We start from the raw sequence: 21,062 nt of genomic DNA, 5'->3' as shown, positions 1-21,062 counted from the left end.
TAATTACAGAAAAAATAACATTATAGTGTTTGGTATACAAACAAAATAATAATTAAAATATCAATAATATAACATTACAGCGTTTGATTTATAAGTATTTTATTAAAAATGTAATATTAAATTTTAAAATTATTTTTATTTATTAAAATATCAATTTAATATATTTATATTTTTATTATTACTTTTTTTATAATATTATCTCTTAAATATATTTTTAATGCCATTTTTTATTCTAATATTATATATTATAGTGTTATTTTTAATATAATTTTTATATTATATATTTTATTTTATTTTATTTTACTAATATTATATAAATTTTAATTTCTTATATTTTTTTAAATTTTTAATTCTTATATTATATATTTTTTATTTTAATTATAATATTATAAAATATTTTTAACAAAATAATAAAGTTAAAATATAAAAATATTTTAATAACATTACATAGTGTACTGTAATGTAATTGCATTAATTTTTTACTACAATCACATTACGCTTAGCTATAATATGATTATATTATAATCTTATATTACAGTAATTTATTACAAAATAAATACTGCAATATAATTTAATTAAACGTATTACAGGAAATATACTCTCACTTCTCTTATATCAAACGTTACTTACATGTTTACTTACATTAATTAATAATTATTCTTTTAAGCATTTTTTCGAATGGTTACTATGATTTATAAAGACTTTAATTAAGAATTTAGATGAAATAATCACTTTATCGTTGATATAATCAATTAATACTTCACAAGAGTTTACTTTTTCTATAAAATCAATATATGGTTTTTCAATTGCATAATATATTTTAAATTACTTTGAATAATTATTTAATTAAGTGTATATTTGTATAAGAATGTTATATTTATCATGTAAAAATAAAATGATTAATTTTATTTAGACAAGAAATAATAAAATTAAAATCAATTTTAACATTTATATTAAAACTAATTAATACTAATTTTATTTTATTATTTTTATCATGAAATTAATAATTGATTGGTATGCTTTTTATTTAAAAATTCATATATGATTTTATCATATCATCGATCTTTCTCTCGCCTTATTTGTTTCACCCAAATAATGCCCTTTTTTTCATTATACTCCACATTTGGACTGGTTTTGGTACTCTTGATGGATTAGATTGGGTTCCTAAAGATAAGATTTTGGGCTTCAAGGTTAGCATTGAGCCCAAGTTTTTTTTTCAAAGTAGAATTATATATATTTATTTATTAGTGTACATCTGATTTATATTCATTTTATTATGTACATATTTCTATAGTTTGTTAGGTTAGAGCTTGGATAGACTAACATTATAGTTTGATACTATATTCGTCTCATTTTATTTTTCTTTGTTTGATTTTTATGATTAATTGAATTCAATTTTAATTATTATTTTTAAAAAATATATAAAATTATAAATTAAAAAATATGTTTGAAAAAGTTTAAAATTCAAAAGTTGTAATGTCATTTTTAACTTTATGATTTTATTAAAATTTTTTATCAAAATTAGATTTATTTGACTAAAAACATTAGTAAGAGACAAACATAATAAGACAAAATTTGTATAATATAAAAATCTGATTTAAACTCAAAACTAAATTATATGTATATTAGAGCATATTGGAGATCAGTAAATGAAAATAATATTTTATTTTAGTGATAAAAAGGAATGAAATAACTTGAATATTTCAATGCTACCATTCTAAGTTAAACTATCTAAGTGGTGACAAGTGAAAATTTATTCACTTTACCATTTAAGATGAATTTCTTTTGTGACAAACGTAAATGATGAGTACCAAAATAATAATATAAGATTAAATATGCAACAGTTAAGAAAGAGTTAGGAAGAGAAAAAACAAATGTCAAGTGATTTTATTGTCTTGTTAGTAATTTTAATACACATACTAGACTTGTAAACCTGCTTAACATTAATCAAGTTTTTTACCATTAATCAGGTTTAAATGATTTTTCTTTTTTTCTGATAAATTAGGTTTATTATAAAAAAATTTTACATGACCATTGATTAGAACTTTTAATACTGCAATATATATATAAAAGATGTTAATACTGCAATATAATTTTAAAGCTAATACAATTATTGGGCTTTTTTGGGGCACCAATTTGGAGTTTTTAACCTGTTTTAAGCTTGATTTCATTAAATTTTCACTTTTTCTTTTATCCTGAATTGAACTTGATAAAGATTTTTGATTATTTTAAAAAAAGGCTCAAATTACAATGATAATCTTTTAATAAGTTAAAAATTAAAATCATGTAATTTTTAATTTAAAATTAATCATTTTTAAATGTACACATATTTTAAAGTATAAGTGTACGTTTTATATATATGAAATAAAAAAAATAGTTATCTTAAGTATTATTACTTTCTTTGTTTTCGTTTGTAAATGTTTATTTTGTTTAAATATTTTAGAGTTTAAAATAAATATTTTGATTTTAATTTATTTTATATTATAATTTTAATTTTTTTATGATACAAAATATTTAATATAAAAATTAAAAAATATTAAAATAAATTAATAATACAGAAAAATAATAGTATTAAATATCTTAAAAGGAACTTCAAATTGAGATATATATATATATATATATAAAATGAATAAAAAAACGAAAGAGTAGTATTTTTCCAGCGGATACCGGTTTATATTTAATTTTATTATTATTATTTTTAAATGCAAAGGCGTTTTAAATTTCTAACATTGGCACGAAAAAGAAAAAAGTTTGAGAAAACCAGTTCCCGCCACAAAAAACCCTAAGGTTACGTCCCCTCACTCGCCCGCCCAAATTTTCGCTTAACCGTAATTTTCGGTTCATTTAGAATTTCAATTCTCCTGTCTAACTTCTTTTCTTCCCGTCGTTCCCGTTTCTCTCGAAATCCTTCATAACGATTACAGCAGACTCCTCTTTACAGTGGAAACCCGATCGCTTTAGGAAATGACCGAGAATCGAAATTAAAATCGACATCTATGATAAGGTCAGAGGTCAGATATTTTAATTTCCTTTCGTTAGTCTTATGCGCATTTGTTCCAGAAATTGAAGAAACTGTTTGAATTTCTCCTTTATAAAATTTGATGTTTGATCACGAGCCATCCAAATATGATTACAGTACTAGTATTTTTTTGTCGTTAAGCAATTATTTGTACTAATATTTCCTTGGATTCTTCTTCATGTTTGCTGATTTGCAAGATCAACCGGTTGTCGATTGGATTGCTTTTCCAGCGGTTAACCAGGTTCCAATTTCTCTTCAACCATCACCTAACTAGTAGTTTTCTTTTGGCTCATTTATGGAATTTTCTTTGGATTATTTACTGCTTATCTTTTAATTGTAAATTCAAACGTAGGCTGGCTTTTTTTCTTTTTTTAACTTAATAATTTTTAGTAAACAAGCAAATTATATATCCATAATACAATAGTTGACATTTTCACTAGACAAGGGTCAAAGGAGAATACAAAGAGATATAAGAGCGAATAGTAATAACAGCATATAGTATTACAGCGGGGAATAATTCCAATTTTTTTGAACATTTTTTGGTAGGGAATATTCTACTAGGCTAGTCTTTCTGCAATGGAGGACAGAGGTCTCTGGTTGCATCACGTTCTTTCACCTATATGTAGTCTTTGACTCTTCAGGGAACCTGAAAGACAAATAGAACAGGGTAGACTTTCGAAAAGACATTTTAATTAGTATTTTATGTAGCCCATTGAAAACCTTGAACCCATATCCAAAGAGTTACGACAGAAACACAAATGTTGAAGATTCAAAAAAAAAAAAAACAATTAAAACATTATCAGATTAGGTAATAATGCAGCCCATAGTTTCACATAGGTTGGAAAGCAATTGGTTTGGTCGCGTGTAAAGACAAAAACAGAAAATTATTAAAAAATGTTCCAAGTTTTAAGTGACTTAGAAAGACAGAATGACAATTGTAAACTATTGAGTTCAGTTTTTGCGAGTGACTCCCCATTCAAATCAAACAAAAGAAGGCATTGTTTTTTTTGTATTCTGATATTCACATGGGAATTGTTTGAACTTGTAATGTATGGAACCACTGGCATGCTATCCAAAAGGGTAAGATTAGATTTCATGTGGGCTTTGTTTGGCTCAGAGACAGGATAAGTAGTTCCAAGGAGTTTTGTCAGGAAAAACATTAAATTAAATGATGACTTGATAAGCGGTTAGGTGAACAGGATGGCTGCCTAATGCTCAATAGGAAAAGAAAAACCACTGATGGACCACCAAAAAAAAAATCGGCACTCTCCCCACTTCGAGGATTCTTCTATGGACCCACAAGGGGACTTCAGTTTTCACTGTTTAAGGACTTGGGGTTGGCGGTGTATGATTTAAGAGTAAGAGTTCTTGTGGGAGTATGGAGCTGAAGGACAAGGATATACTTCATGGATACCCTGTCATAGATAATTCTCAGAATCATTTTTTCTTTTAACGCAAAACTATTATTTATTACAAAAAAGAATGAAAGCACATCATCAGGAATGTGAAATTCATTCATTTACATTGTCCTTCACTTCTTGGTTATCTGAAGTGCTTGTGGATAACTTGCAAATATTGAAAAATAAATAGAGTTGTAAATACTCGTGGAAAGTGGTTTTGGATGTGAGCTGATTATTTATTGGGTCCATTACTAAGTGGTATAAAGTAACCAGCACATTACCTCTGTTTTGTATACTCACTGCTTTAGTTGCTGCTCCCACTGGGATATGGGTATGGGTACCGGCCAGACTCAATGTCTTTGAGATCCTTGACTAGGATCTCATATTGCAGCTTGACTTCCGCAGCTGACGTTCCTCCCACAGCCTTAGCAATATTATGCCAGCGATCAGGAGTGTCCTGGTCATATTTAGCCAGAGCCTTCTCGAACAATTTGTTTTGCTTAGGTGTCCAGGAGGAGCTAGAGCTACGGGAAGAAGTGAGAGAATTGGATGCCATTACTGAAAATCTAAGTACAGCAAATGAAATCAGAGGATTTAGTGACAAGCTCTGGAGAATGACAGGCTGAAAGTTAAAGAATTATGTCGGCGTCTGAATTTGAAAGGAAGGGTGAGTAAGTTGAAACTTGCAAAAAGGATGCAAGGGAAAAGATGGGCTGTTTTTCTCACCGAAGATTACTGAAGTCAAGGGGCGGTATGGGAAAGATATCATGAAAGGAGCTCCTTATAAGCAGGAGGAAAAGTGTGGTGGGGTTGAGCCAGTTGGGCGAATATATCCTCCAAAAGGGCAGAGTATAATGTGACCCGTCCCCTTAGGAACCACAAGATGGAGCAGCACAAGGAACAAGAAGTAAAAGAGAAGAATCAGTATCAAAGGACAGTCTATATTTTTTTAAACCAAACCGTATTCCTTGATTAGGTCAGTGGCAAGTGGGATTTGCCGTGTTAGTTACTAGTAAGTGAGAAGAAATATCAGATGTAGATACTGTTAGCTGGAGCAAACTCATATTGTGTTGTTTTCTAATGATGCATCAATTAGACTAACCAGTGGTTGTCATTAGCTAAAGATAATGTACTCACATTTTCATTTAGTATGAAAGGGATCATCAGAATAATTTAAACAAGAGGTCAATTAAACTGAAGTTCTAGCAGCTTACGGTTTTTCTTGTTTGTCAATCTCTTCTATCAAGTGCAATAATTTACTTGTCATAGTGTCTTTATTTGTTTTTCTTGTGTCACAAGCATGTGAAGAATTTTTTCACTCTTAGTTAGCCTTTGCTAATGGTTCTAGCTGGCTTTCAGAAAGATACAGCTCATTTCCTTATTGTCAAGTCACCAGTCAGTCAGCCAACTTGTATGGCTCCCTTAGCAGGACTTGGCATTGTTCCATGAGTGTGTGGACTAATCCGAGCTAGAACTCCCACAGGAATATCTTCAACTAATAAAGGAAAATGATTGTTATTTCTTAGTTGAGATGGTGATATATCTGTAGCATTATTTGCAGTGCTAAAGCTGTTTTACAGGTTGTTTCATCATCCACCAGTTCCCAGTAACGATAGCAATAGGCAGTTGGCCTTTCGGATAAGGGGCTATCTGCCTCACCTCATTATGAATAATCTTTTTCCTTTTTCTTTTTGCTTTCTTATTCTTTGTGGGGTGGGGTGCGGTGGGGTTGGGGGGGGGGGGGGGTGGGAGATAACGGGGAAGTGTTAGGAGGGGCAAATATCTTTAGAAGCATCTCAATGTTGATTTTGACATCAAGTTTTGTTTGGACTGAAGTTTTAAAATCAATATGCTTTCACCTTGTCTCAAAAGAAATTTGAAAACCTTGCAGTCGCTGTCAAAGTTATGATGAATTCTTGTGAAACATAGATGATGACATGGCCTGCTTATTGAACTGAAGAAGAGGGTTGAATTTTAAGGTAAGGACATGGTGTTTAGAAGCAAAATTAAGGTGCAGACCGACTCATAAGGTTTCTTTTGGTGTTTTAGTTGGACAACAAAGTCACAATTTGTTTAATGTGTTAATTAATTGAGTAATTTCAAAGTACATATAATCTTTCTGATCAGCTCTCAGTTAAGGGAACCTCTTAACTGCTCATTGAGTTGCATCATAGGAATTAAGGCAAAAGGTATGCAGTCCTCTCTTAAAATTAGAGAAGAAATAGGGCCATAGGGCCATCACATGCCAGCAGAATGAGGGCTTCCAGGATACTTGTTATGACGGTGGAAGCAGTAGAAAATAGCTCTAAAACACAAATTAATCAAGTCGATTTTGTTGTCAAGTATACTTGGATAAGAGTTGCTTCCTACTTCGGAGCACCATAGTTATAAATGACAACTAGCACACTTTCAGGCAGATCAACCTTATAACAGCTGTTGACAACGGCTCTGTATCTTTCCAGCATGTATTTGTGTTCTGCACAATGTCCTGTGGCAAGCTTGATAGAGAGAAATCACTCGAGTCTGATTGTGTCAAGTTCTTTAACATGTGCCTGTCTGTTTTATCTTGTTGTTTCCAAAGTGATCACCATCAATGCACCAGGATAACAAGGCGATTATCTGATGTTGGAGGGAAGAAGAGGTCTTAATGATGATGAAGCGAACCGGCATGAGGTTATGTTAGTAACACTCAAACTTTGCTACCTTAAAGCCAGGACTAGGCCACCGAAAGGGATTGCTAATAAGTCAGTTCAGTTTTGAGGTCCATTCTTTTGTTTATTTTTTGTACACGTGCAGATTTTAGTTTGCATACTTCATGTAATACATTAAATAATCAAAGTCAATAGTGATAAGAATTTATGTAGTTTGTCAATGGGCATCCTACTGGGCCGCTACCAAATCTTGGAAGATCTTCTTGCTGATGAATCTTATCATTTGCTGCTTTTTTAATTTTTCCCCTCTATGGTACACAGATTGTGACTGTTGATTCTTCCACTTGCTTTTATTCTAACCAAGATATGGACTGAATTCTTACTAAAAAGTAAATTACTGCTTGGAATGTGAGGCATATAGATTCTCAACTGAAGATAATATCTTGGCAGCTACCCAGAACCTTGCTTGCCGACTGCGCAAGTGGCTAGATGGACTAACCTTTTGCAAGTGGAACTGTGATCATGTGTATGTTTCACTGCTAGAATCCAGAAATTGCTTCCGGACTAAAGGAAGAAGGTACGGAAAATTTTATTCAGTTTTTGTATCCTTTTGTTGCTATATGCTTTCTATTCTGAATTCATACTATAAGTTGATATACGTTCACTGAATAATTGTCTTTACTTCGCTCATATGTTAACATGAGTACTTAGCTATAATTCCTCACCATACAACTCTGGCTGCCCTGCTGTCAATTTGATCTTTTCAACTTTCACTTGACCCATATTTCCTTTCATACTGGCAAGTGGCAAGGAGGTTCAGGAAGCTATGGTTGTGCAAATGTAGTTTTCATGAGTAATTGTTAATATGTTGGCTAGTTGGCGTCAAAGAATAAGAGAAGCTTAGTTTTGGGGGCTAATCATTGGATGACAGTGGCTTGAGTAAATGAGGAGCGAATATGCATTTGCATTGTTTTATCTCATCTCGCTAAGATTTGGAATCCTTATCACGATGGATTCCCATATTTCCCTTTGGTAGAGATTGTTCTAATTTCACGGTTGCTATATATTTTACCAAAAATAAGTGACAGAATATGTCAAAAGAAGATGCCTGGATAGCCTTTTTCTATTTCCTTTATGGTTAGATTCCATATTCAAAGAATAGATGATGTCTGCACAGACCTGTATCGAAATTCAACCTGTAGGTATATTAGTGGCTGACGACTTGGATTCTAATCTTAATTGTTAATTGGTCAATCAAGCAGTAAAGTTTAACCTTTGGCAGTGAAATTAATGAAAGTAAATTCACTGCTTTTGCCTAGTCTACATCTGCTAGAATAAGACCTTTTAGGGAATCTTTGAACAAAAGAACAGATGGTTTAGCCGTTTAGGAAAATGTTAATAACAACTGAATCTGATCGAGGGAGCAAAGGATCTTTCATTGATTTTTGCTCTGCAAAGGGTAGAAAAGCATACACTCGCAGGGTACTAGGGTTCATGCACCAATCAATTGTGTGCATGCATATTAGTCTATGTTAAAAGCTAGCTAGGAACCAATTTGAGGACTTCTAAGGTGATACAGATAATGGATCTGTGGCCTGGATCGGTTGGATAAGATTCTGAATCAATTATTGCGAGGGGGTTGAGAGACAGTACTCTTGTATTGTCATCAAGACCATGATAAACCCAACTGGCAGCAGTTTTCCGCCACTTATTCCATGTTTGTGTACGTTCTTCCTTTAGGCCCCTGCCCTCCTGGGTTTTATAAATGTAGGCCTTTTGGGCCTCCTAAGATGCCTATAGGCTGCAACAGCACATTCAGTTGGCTATGGTCCAGGGCTTCCGCTGTCTCATCCCTCAATGGCCCGGCTCTGCCTTCTCATTCCCTTTTTTTGAAGGAAGGTATCTTGTCCCTGAACTATTAAGGAAACAGGGGTAAAACAGCTTAGTTTGATGGAGCTACTAGGTATAGTTCATGACTGTCAGCCTGTCACCCACCGGAAGGGGAAGAAAGAACAGATCTAATGGCCTTTTATGGACATAAAAGTTCTATGTGCATTTCCAACAATTTATCCCTCCCTTTGGTCCTTAATCACAAGTTGCGTGCTCAATGATATGGATGGTGATTAGGGACAAGCGAAAAAATTGACTTCTGAGTCCTTAAGAGTGCATGTAACCCTACCCTTTATATAATTATTGTTTCTTCTTCTTGGCAAAATTATTTTTGGTATGAGATTAAAGTTAGTGAATAATTGTATTTTGTATTCTAGTCTTGGCGTTTTCAAATTCTAGAGAACTAATCGGAGGAGTTTGCAGTGCATGTAGGTCTTGTTGCAAGTATGGATCAACATTTATGAGTTGCAACGTACAAACTTGCTTGTCGGAGCACTGTCCCAATGTGAAGCAGCCAGTTGCCTGTTTCTGGTTAGTATTTTTCCATGTCAAAAAAATCATTCATGTATTTGAGGATTGCTGATCATAAAATTATAGAGTATGATGTCATTGTCAACAATTCAACATCACAAACAGAATATAGAAACGTCGGGCTTCGAAAGCAAATGGGAGCATATTCTTTGGCCTTTGTAAGGCTTGCAATGCTCGCAAAACGCTTTCCATTCACTTAGCTTCTATTTGTTGCTCTTTTAGAAAGGCTTTGCTGCTTAGGTGAGTGTCTACCTATGGTAGCAAAACAATTCAAGATGCATAGAATTTAATTATTCGGCCAGACATTATTAGGAAGTTATATAGAATTGCAGTCTCCCAATCAACTTGACTGATTTAATTGACTTCATGAAAACATTATTCTCATGATATAATTGCTTAGTAAGAGTTGGGTGATTCTATTCTAAAAGGTCTTTTGGTTTTTTCAATGCAAATTGTTAATTATTATGGTGACGAAGGTAAAATCTTAAGTAGTACCTGTGATTGATATCTGTGTTGAAGAAATTAAACAATATAAGAAAATAAAATCACTCTAAATAATTTAAATCGTGTGATAATAATAAATTGAAAAGAGATCATAAATGAGATTGAGAAAGTCTTTATTTTGTTATAGTCTCGGGCAGTGTCATTGCTCTCCCGTAAGTTCTAATTGATCAAAAATTCTGAAAAGGTCTTCTAAAGGAGGACCTTAGAAGAAGCTCGCATTGAATGTCACGTCTCTGTCTGGTTAATGAGGAGGACGCGTGAGACTGGAAGCAATAAGTTTTGAACAAAACGTGTAACAAGAGGACAATTAAAAGTTCAATTTCTTTCCAAAACCTCAGTGCAATAGATTTTAGTTTTCCTTTCAATGCAACTGGCTTTGTTCTTACCTTTAGATTAAATAGTCACCAGTTTTCACTGTTTGCTTCATAGTGAGAATTAAACCAACAAACAATTGCATGAGCTCTCCAGAAAATACACGAAGGCTAAAACCTAAAAGCACCAGTTTTCTCTTTTGCTGGGACCTTTGCTATTTCTATTTTTAAAGCTGACAACAATAGACAGGAAGGTCTTTTCCATGGTCCCCCTTCCCATCCCCAGAGCCGTGAGGACTGTTTGTTTGTATCTCTCTCTTTCTCTTTAATTTGCTTGGAAAAGAGTTGGGAAAAGCATTAAGCAGCCATGGGTTTATGGCTGGGAATCAAGCCAAGCCCAAACAAGGATCTTTTCTTCTTTACCTAATGCAGCGTTTTGAATTTCTTACGCGAACTTCGTTAAGGCTTATCTACATTACTGTTGCTAGTCTCTTTGGATGTGAAAAAAGATATTTTGGTTGTGGAAATGCCTAAAGAGGGTAGAGGGTGGGACGAAGAAATTGCTGGTGGGCCCTGAAATCCTTAAGTTACTTCAAGAAAATTTATTTTTTTATTAACCGTCGTGTGGAAAAAGCCCATTTCGTTTTCCACTTCTTTTGAGCCCAAGGTCTAAGTTTAGGTTTTTTTGGGTTAAATTATGAATTAGTATTTATACGTTACCAAAATAGTAGATTTAATTTTTATATAATAATTTATAAAAAATAAATTTTTATATTTTTAAAAATTAACAATATCGTTCTATTTGTTAACAGTATTAAAATTTTTTAATTATTTATATTGATATAACATTTTTGAATGATGTTGTATTGAATATGATGTGTTAATGATGATTTGACATTTTTGATTTGTTTCATAATATTTATCATTGTTTTAAATTAAAGAGTATAAAAATTCTATTCTTTTCTATCGTATAACATTTTTTTCCCTAAATCTCATAAATCTATTCGTATTTTAAATATGTTTGTTTTCTAGTTCTGTTTAAAACCATAAGCTCACATTGGATAACTTCAAGTCCATATTTATAAATTTAATGTCAAAGCTTGGTCATGTCATATTAATATTATTATTACATCATTTGTGAAATATCACTTTATCATTGCAATGTCATTAGATTCATTATCATATTTGTAAAAAAAAAGTTATGTCAATACAATTAAATACCATATCAACATAGATAATAAAAAAATTTTAATACATTAAACTAATATTATCAATTTTAGAAAATATGATGACTCAATTTTTACAAATTATTATATTAGAACTAAATCTACCATTTTGATAAAAGTATAAGGACTAATTGTATAATTTCACCTTCTTTTTAGAGAAGGAGAATCTAAACTCATACTTTTTTAAATAGGACAATTATACACTAATTAATAAATTAAATGTTCAAATGTTAAATTTATTTATTTTATTATCATCTTTTTGGTTTTTTTTTATATCAAATTGAGATTTTTTTAACCCCGTGTGAAGTAGAAAGGAGCAACTTGTTTCCCTTCCTCTTTCAAATTTCAATTTCTTAGCAAGATGTTAAATAATACTATTCGTGTGAAGTAGAAAGTAGTAACTTGTTTCCCTTTCCTTTCATATTTCAATTTGTTAGGAAGATGTTAAATAGCACTATTTAAGTTGAGTGCTACTACCTTTCGCCCAAAAAAGGTAAGAGTTTAAAGCCCTAGATTCATGCATGCTCATATATTGCTGTTGCTTTTTTTTTTTTTCTTTTTGACTTATACTATGTTTGATTTTATGAAATTAAAAAACTGTCTTTTATTTTAAGTATAATATCTAAAAAAGTCTTTTAATTATTTAAAAAAATTATACTTTTTTATTATTATCAATCAAATGTTTATATTTTTGTTTTGAATTAAATAAATTTTTATGATCAATAGTTGACTAACTATTATTAATCAAAATATCATATGTTATTTGTCATTTTATATTATTTGATATTAATATAACATATTAACATATCATAATGAATAATGACATGATATATTATTATATGATAAAATGACATGATAATGTGATATTTTTCACTTTTTATAACAAGTGATATTTTTATTAATTGAATCATAAAGATTTATTTAATTTAAAATAACAATATAAGAATTTAATTAAACTTAATAAAAAAATAAAAATTTATCTCAATTTGCTTGAATAAAGTAGAAACATTTTCAAATAGTATATCTTTATTATTATGATAAACTCTTTTAAATACTTTACAAAAGATAAAAATTTAATAGGTACCATTCAAATTCAATTAACAAATACAAGAGTTCGATTGAGTAATGGAGAAACAGTATTATTTTTATGTTATGATGTTTAATCATCGATTTTGGACAATATGCACTTGTAATTAATTCAGAACACTAACTTAATAAGATAAACGTGTTAAATTTGTGTGAAAAGTCTTTTTTCTCTGCTCATTAGAATTGTAATGATTAGAGAAATAGAAACAATTAATGGTGATGAGGATTCTTCCGGAAAATGAAGCCGAAAAACATTTAAGTTCGCATTTAGTCACAAACTCCACTCATGCTATCATTGTGCTGAAACGTTGTTCACATATTTCATAATTAGTCGGTCAACGTTTTAATTCTCTAGTGACGGGTGACAATGCTTGCTTTTACTCTCCCCTGTGATGATTAAAAGCATGCACCAATCCCTATTTGTTTAATGCTCAATTTTTGTGCTTTAAATGATATGAATTTGCATTTCGGGTTGATCTCATGATGAAGACTGTTTTGGGCCTGAAATGGGTTCTTGGTGTTTCTTTTCGATTAAAACTATTGCTTCCCCTGTGCAGGCTAGACTTTCAAGTAGGCCCCACGAGTCACATCAAATTACCCTTTTTTTTTTTCTTTCTCTTTGTGGTTCCCCTATGCTTTTTAGCCTTTTGATAAGCCAACCACACAAAAGAATAGGGGAGAGAATAAGATTAAATACCAACTAGGCCCCCTGACAAATTCTAATAGAATAATTTAATTAATAAATTATGAGAATGCGTAATTTATTATTCTCTTTATAAGAAAATAATGGCCGGAGAAACCTACACCGCCACCAACTTTCTTATTTTTTTCCCACTAGAGAAACAGTCTTTGGCTGCTGTAAGATGATTCTGAACTAGAAACTTCGCATGTTTTAAATAAGTAAGTGTGGAATTTTTAGCAACAAAACATTGGAACATGGACAATGGAATATGGGATTCTCAAATATTGAAATTAGTCAGCAAACAATCTATAAAACAAACTATAGAATGTGAGATTTCGTTATTTAAAAGGTCAATTCTGCTTATATTTTCTATAATTTCAATTTTATTCATGATGTTTTGTATTTTTTTATTTCAATTAATACTTTGAGATTTTTTTTAATTAATATATTGTGAACAATTTCTATTTCAAGAGTTAAATTGTTAATTTGTTCATGTTTAAAGATTTTTTTATAATTTTATTAAGTAAAATTGACAACTTAACATCTTATAGGAATAGAAATTATTTTCATGATATTAATTGGAAAAAAAATCTATAGGGTCTAATTGAAAATCAAATCATAAGATGTTAGGACTTTATTTAAACTTAGCAAAAAGAAGAATGAGAAGGATAACATCTGCTGCCAGTTCAAGTTAGCAAGAAATTAGTAGAAGAAATTAAATTTCATGGAAATATCTCAACTTGAACGAGCAACAAAAACTGGGGTGTTGGGACTTTTCTCCAATTGGGCACTCGTTTGACTTCATGCATTAATAAAGCGAAGTCCCCGCTTGGCCATTCAAGAGCGACTGCGTTGTCCAAAGATAGAAACGTCAGCTTATATTTATCATCTGGCTGGTATCACGAGCTACTCCCTAAATCTTAATCACCGTTGGATTCGACACAAGGATCAAGTAGACCTTGGAATCGTCCATGAAAAAATCGACGATTGCAAACCATCACGGACATCACAGGCATGTGACTCAAAACTCCAGTGACAGTTTCAGACGTCTCTTGTCTTGGAGAAGGTATGTACTCTAATGTCATAAGAGTCCTTGGCTTAAGGACGACCAAGGAGGACCTGGTACTTTCTCTTTGGAGAAGGATAGCTCGTTGACGAGTCTTTGTTTTCTTTGTTATTTTGTTTTATCTTTATTATGATTAAGTCTAAAATAAAAAGTAAGAAACTTTCTTTCGTTTCTCTTTTATAATTTCTTCTCTGCAAAGACTTTCATTGTCTTAAAAAAAAAAGAGAAAAAAAATCAACCGCTCATTTTTAAGCAACTTTTGCTTTCACTTATAAAAGAATTTCTGATTTTTCTCTCTGGGTTTTTGTTTTCCTAGGTTGCCCTGCGTTGAAGGGCTCTCAGAGCCAAAGGTTTTGATTGGCGGTTAATTTTTGTGGTGGGTTATTGAAGGTGTTTCATTTCTGGGATTATCTCACCTTTTTAAGGTTCTGGTCTTTTACATTAAAATTCATCTATGGTTGTTAAGATGGGTTTTTGAGTGTTGGGATTATCAGCAAGATCAAGAAAGTGTGTGTTTTTTTATATGAGCAAGGAGATTATGCAATCGGCTTGGTCATATATAAAGCTTTTTTTGAACTATTGTTTCCATTTTACCTTGCTCATCTATGGTAGAGCTGCAAGACAATTACTTTTGATGCCTTGAATTCTGCTTTGGAGTTGATAAAAAAATTAGCTTTTTTTTTGAGGGGTTTGTCTTAAAGTTGGTCGTTTGACTGTTGGGCAAGGTGGGAGTCGCTGTTTCTCTGGAGGCTCTAATGATATCTTCTCTGAAGTGTTTACTTATTTAAGTCGCCAAGTATTTGGTTTGCTCACTTAAAGAATCTTTGCCTCTCTGGTGGTTGAAGTTCTGTATATTTGGTGTTGTTATACAGCTTCAAAAATACACATACAGAAAAAAAGGGGGAACTTTCTTCATCATTGTTCTGGTTTCCGCATCACAAGGTGAGTTTTTCTCTTCCCCTTCCCTCTCTAATTTGTTTCCAATTTCCATTATTGTTTATGATGATTAAGTTCAAAAGCTTACTTCCTGATGAAAGAAATATTCAAAGCATATTGTATGGTTATGAATTTTTATCATGAGTAAGCTTGGTGATATATGTTGGATTTTTTTTTCCCTTTGGAAAGAGGATGGGTGGGGGACGGGGGCGGGGGTTACTAATGCCTGGTTCATATGTTGTCTGATTTGTATATCTTTCCTCGTTGACTGAAGTTTCACCACAAAGTCTATGAGCAAGGATGCATGGTTAATGAAAACCATAAATCTACACTTAGAAATGTTTCATCTTTTATAGCTTAATAGAAGTTTGGTATGTGTGAGTATTATAATCATTGTGATAAGCTTTTAGCTGCTTGGTAACCCCTGCTGTTTTGCAGTTTCTGATCTGGTTAACTTTTTGACTTATGTTCTGTTTCTTTAGTCAGGATACCTATCTTTTGAATGGGGACTGATGCTGCTGAAGTAGTGGAGACTCCAACAATTCCCAGTTTCTTTAAGGTACAATTCTTGGGTGTGGTTCTCTTTTTCTGTTCCAACTTGTTATTTTAGATTTAAGAAATTCTATTTGGTTGGCAGCCTAAGTATTGTAAAAATATGTTGTTTGGAACAAGAAAATAAATCATGACAAGTCATACTATGACTGTATAGTTTGATTATTTATGAGTAAAATGACATATTTGCTGGATATATTCAATTTTTCATGAGTTTTTGCTTATATATCGAGGATCATATCCTCATACCCATGTCTGCTTTTAGGTGTCTGATAGGCATCTAAAATGGGTATGCTAACTACTTATGCACAATATAAAATTTAAATATTTATAAGGAAAATGTAATGTATTTTCCTTTATGATGCCTTTGGTATTTAATGGCTGAGTTAAACTAGAAAGTCATAAAAGTGTGAGAAAGCTTGTGTTTTGTCGTTGTTCAAAAACGTAGAATGGATCCCTGTTACTCTCTCACAAACATTTAGGGTGTCTTTGAACTTAGTCTGCCTTCACAATTATTGGAGAATTTTATTGAACAAAGTTCAAATTTGAGCTGACTTTCCTTTTTGAATATTTTAAAGATGAAAATTTTCTCAGAATTATCATTGATGATTGTAGGTGCATCACATGATGTGCACAGAGCTTGGTAAGTTCGTTGACAGAATTGTAAGGATATTTCCGGAAATTGAAGCTGCTCGACCTAGATGCGATTCAGGAATAAAGGCACTATGTTCACTGAACAATGCAATTGTGAAAGCAAAGTCACTTCTTCAGTACTGCAGTGAATCCAGTAAACTCTATCTGGTGTGTTTTTGTAGTTAATCATATATTTTTGTGGTTACTGGTTGTGAAGGCAAGGTTTATCACTATTTTCATTTTATTTAAAAATGATTATGACCTGGCTGTTGCAAAGCCAGTTTTTTTAACAATCTGATGATAAGTCGTCTTCCAAAGAGTTCAACCTTTCATTTTTGGCCTCTTAAATAGGCATTGATCCTGTATGAAATGTTTTGTTGGTGTCTATGAGCTTAAATTGAAATCTTCCTTTTTCCTTATTTCATCATTCATTTGATTGATCAAGTTATACCTTGTGGTTGATAGTGCTCTGCAATTACTTTCAGGCAATAACGACAGATGCCATAGTTTCAAGATGCCAAAGATCGAAGAACTTGTTCGAACAAAGTTTATGCCAAATTCAGAGTATGGTTCCAGTCATGCTGGCTGTTGAGGTTTGTCAAACTACATTTCTTATTAATCTTTTATTCACCTTTCATTGTACAAACAATTTCTTGTATTTTCATTTTCTTCTTGTTCCAACCAAATAGCTGGCAGATGATGGCTCAAATTCCATGTGTTTTAGAATAGTTTGTCTTTTATCTTTAGCCATTTTAGCATGCACCTATTGAACTCTTTGTATTGCACATGTTTATTCCCTGATACATGGGTTGAGCTGTTCTTAGTACACTGACTTAGGATGATCAGGCGTTGCCAAAATATCAAATTTGGATAATTTGTAGACTTTTGACCTTTTCTAGATTCCCCTGCTTTTAGTCCATTTGTTGCCTTCTCCAAAAATAAGTTTTTGGAAAAGCAACCATAAATCTGTATTATTTGATACGTTTTGGGCCTTTTGTTCTTAATTGGAGTTCGCGATAGTTAACAAGGGTAAAGGAAAGTTCAGTGCATGAAGCTCTCCCTTTGTGGTGCTTAAGAGGGTCAGATGTATGCTTTCCATAGAGAAGCTGTTTTGCTCCTGAACCTGTTACCTCCAGGTCCCAGTGGAGCCACCTAACTGTCAAATCAATTATATTTAGTTTTAGCTAACTTTGTTCATCATGTTGAGTTCTTTCTTCAAGCTGATAATGACATGTTATTGCAGATCTCTCAAATTGTTGATGATCTGCGAGCTGCAAATTTTGTCCCCGATAAATTTGAAGAAGAGGCAGGGAAGGTTGTAAGAGAATTGCTCCAGAGGGGAGCTGCAGCGTCGGATTCAATGGAATATGCTGAAATGAAAGCTCTTCAAATTGCAGCTTCGCGACTTCATATTTCATCTTCAAAAGCCATCTTGATAGAGCAAAGATCTATTAGGAAGTTGCTGGAAAAGGTTAAAGACACTGACCAACAAAAGGGAAAGATCTTAAAATATCTTTTGTATCTGTTGAGGAAGTATGCTAACTTGATTATTCGAGAGCAAACAGACAACACAACTGATCAGAATGAAGGATCATTTGCAGTTAACGACCCCTGTACTAATTTTGTGCATACTCACTCTGTTGATGTGGAATCTCATAGGGAGTATAAGCAGTATGAAGCTCAAGCTGATAGGTTCAGTAGGATTATACCTCCTGAGGAATATCAGTGCCCCATTTCTTCAAGATTGATGTATGATCCTGTTGTCATTGCTTCTGGACAAACATTTGAAAGGATTTGGATCCAGAAGTGGTTTGATGACGGTAACAATACATGCCCAAAAACTAAAAAGATACTGTCCAATCTATCATTGACCCCAAATGCTGTCATGAAGGATCTGATATCAAAATGGTGCAGGAAGTATGGAATTACTATTCAGGACCCAAGTATACAATCACATGTACTTCAATCGTTGGAAACTTCTTCCACTTCCATAGCTAGTTTGGGCAGTTCTATGAATGATCTGCGCTTTCCAGTGGACTTAAGCAATATATCACTTGGATCATTAGATACTAGTTATACTTCAGATGCATCACGTAACAAGTTTTTAGATGGCTTAAATTTGATACCAGAGCAGACCATTGATGATCTTTGCCAATATCAATCTCCCACTGATGCAAGTAAGATGGATTTGGAGTCTCTATCTAACCTTGCTGAGCTTGATTGGGAATCCCAATACAATATGGTTGAAGAAATGAAAAATAATTTGAGATGTGATGACCTAGCTTGTCTGTCTATGTCATCCAAGAATTTCATTGAGCCTGTGACTAAATTTGTGAGCTGTGCTCGTGATTTACATGATATAAGAGCACAGAGAGCTGGATTTCAGTTGTTATTGACATTTCTGAGCAAAAAGAGGTAATATGTTCTTTAATGTGCAGTAGTTTATGATGTGAGATGTCATTAGTTTGGGATGATTTTTTTATTGTTTTTGTACCTTCCAAATTGTGCTGACTAGTTCAATGTGCTAGTTGTTTCCTCCTTAGTTTGGTATTCTCTAATTTCCTTGTCAGTACTTTTCCCTTCAAGACTTAAAAAACTCCTGATTATTCTCATGCTCACACCGAGACTTTATATTAGTTACAAGGAAGCTTAGATTGCTGAATTTTTTATATTTTCTAAGTATTTCAGTATTTGATATTGATAGTTGAGAACTTGGTTGAGAATTTTGAAAATTTTTTGAGTGTTTTTAGTTTTGGATTACTTGTCCTACATCACTTGTGATGTCTATTACAGAACTTGATGTCTTTTGATCATTTAAAGCTTGTTTTGTTTGTGTCCGTTATCCCTTGATTTTATTTATGATCATGTATCTTTTTAAACAGAGGGACTTATCTGCGACATTTCTATTGCTTTCTGATGCTTCTTGCAGGAGTGGCACACGATACTTAAATGAAAATGTGTATAGTCTATTATCATTGTTTATCAACTCAGAAGTAACTAAAGAGGTTCTTGACATTATGGAAGTGTTGTCTGGCCATGACAGTTGTAGATCTAAGATTGCTGCATCTGGTGCTCTTGCTTCCTTTTTAATTATTCTTGACTCAAAGATCAAAGATTTCCAGGAACAAGTCATTAAAATTTTGCGCAATCTGTCCTCGAGCAATGATGCTTGTTCCAATTTGGTGTCTTTGGAGTGCATCCCAAAATTTGTTCCATTCTTACAAGACACTACTCTTGCAAGGCACTGTTTAGTGATGTTGAGAAATTTGTGCAGTAACCAAGAGGCTAGGATTTCTATTACTCAAACTGCCGGATGCATTAATTCTATTGCTACATTACTTGAGACTGGCAGTTATGAGGACCAAGAGCATGCACTGGCTATTCTCCTTGTATTGTGCTCACAACGTGTTGAATATTGTCACTTAGTGATGGATGAGTGTGATATATTCCCTTCTCTTTTTGATGTATCTGTTAATGGGAGTGAAAGAGGAAAGGCAAGTGCATTCGAATTGCTGCGGCTTCTTAGAGATACCAACTCTAATGATGATGAACAAGAATGCTTTCAATCCGACAATGTCACATCCGATGATGCTTACCAAGAAAAGAAGTCTCACAAGAAATTGTTTGGAGTGAAATTTCCAATATTCTCAAAATCCAGTGCACCAAAAAAGAAGAAATGAAACTTGGATTTTCTGCTCTCTATTGACATTGGAGTTAACAAATATTCTGCCTGGGAGGGGATTTGCTTACTGGGATGTGGCAGCAATATCATCATACTGTAACAAAACTGTAGTTAGTTTGTGAATGATTTTGTCTGGCTCCAGCACTAAATTCCATGATCTAGTTTCCTAGATTTGATTATTTATGATGTAACTGCTGTCATTTTCTGGTTGTATAATTTTTAAGAATGTACAGTTTTTAGCAAGAGTTGAAGTTTTCTCATTGTACCTTCTTCGCGTAATCTTTGGCAGTTTTGTATGTTATTGGACCTTACATAGAACCAACACAGAACTAGTGATCTATAGGAAAAGAGACCAAATGGTACCTGTTTGCCTTTCTTGCGTTTTGATATGTAAGGTTAGATTTCTGTTTATCCTTGAGAACTTAATCATGATGCCAAAACATTCTTCATGATCTCTTACCTTTCAATCCTTTCACATCACATCCCCATTTTCCTGAAGAAACATGAGCAAAATTCTTCTATTTGTCGTGCTGATTTTTATATGTTGTCAATTTAGTTGAAAGATCACAAACAGAACAGTGTTGCCTATGAGGCGTGTGAGCTTTGCAGGTATTTATCAGGACTACTGAGGTAAACATCACTGCCGCCTACATGCTCTTTTCATTGAAAATGCAAGAACAAAAACATTCAGGGGTGGGGGGGGGGGGAAGGAGGTGGTTAAGGCTTCTATTACATATTGCAAATTGTGTCTGCAAATCCTTTTCTTCAAAGGCTTTTTTCTTACAACTTCTCTATAGAGGAGATGACAAGTTCATATCCAGTGCTTTCCTCTCTTTAAAGTTTATCATAATTGATCGACCCTTTCCCCAATTTGGGTCCACTGAGCTAAAGTC

The 21,062-nt window shown here is 32.8% G+C and overlaps 2 protein-coding genes and 1 long non-coding RNA gene across 11 annotated transcripts; 2 read left to right on the top strand and 1 right to left on the bottom strand.

Moving 5' to 3' along the window:
• Positions 2,781 to 9,832, top strand: LOC108660493. Its single transcript, XR_001926275.1, has 4 exons — positions 2,781 to 3,004; positions 3,217 to 3,260; positions 7,022 to 7,647; positions 9,384 to 9,832. It is a non-coding gene; the product is annotated as an uncharacterized LOC108660493 (long non-coding RNA).
• Positions 4,460 to 5,333, bottom strand: LOC18610915 (protein RADIALIS-like 3). Its single transcript, XM_018114440.1, has one exon. The coding sequence runs from the start codon at positions 4,973 to 4,975 to the stop codon at positions 4,724 to 4,726; it is 252 nt and encodes an 83-aa protein (XP_017969929.1). The 5' UTR covers positions 4,976 to 5,333; the 3' UTR covers positions 4,460 to 4,723.
• LOC18610914 (U-box domain-containing protein 5) lies at positions 14,349 to 20,487 on the top strand. Of its 9 annotated transcripts, XM_018113871.1 has the most exons (8): positions 14,349 to 14,366; positions 14,683 to 14,742; positions 15,239 to 15,308; positions 15,785 to 15,861; positions 16,470 to 16,655; positions 16,973 to 17,080; positions 17,731 to 18,902; positions 19,417 to 20,487. In XM_018113871.1, the coding sequence occupies exons 4-8, from the start codon at positions 15,805 to 15,807 to the stop codon at positions 20,165 to 20,167; spliced, it is 2,274 nt and encodes a 757-aa protein (XP_017969360.1). In that variant the 5' UTR covers positions 14,349 to 14,366; positions 14,683 to 14,742; positions 15,239 to 15,308; positions 15,785 to 15,804; the 3' UTR covers positions 20,168 to 20,487. The 9 variants fall into 9 exon arrangements, with proteins under 9 accessions (XP_017969360.1, XP_017969358.1, XP_007046913.2 ...); XM_018113869.1 differs by having other exon boundaries at positions 14,683 to 15,308; XM_007046851.2 differs by lacking the exon at positions 14,683 to 14,742 and having other exon boundaries at positions 14,351 to 14,366; positions 15,789 to 15,861.

Source organism: Theobroma cacao, chromosome 1, assembly GCF_000208745.1.
Source record: "Theobroma cacao cultivar B97-61/B2 chromosome 1, Criollo_cocoa_genome_V2, whole genome shotgun sequence".
Taxonomy (NCBI): domain Eukaryota; kingdom Viridiplantae; phylum Streptophyta; class Magnoliopsida; order Malvales; family Malvaceae; genus Theobroma; species Theobroma cacao.
This window is presented reverse-complemented; position numbering and strand designations above follow the sequence as displayed.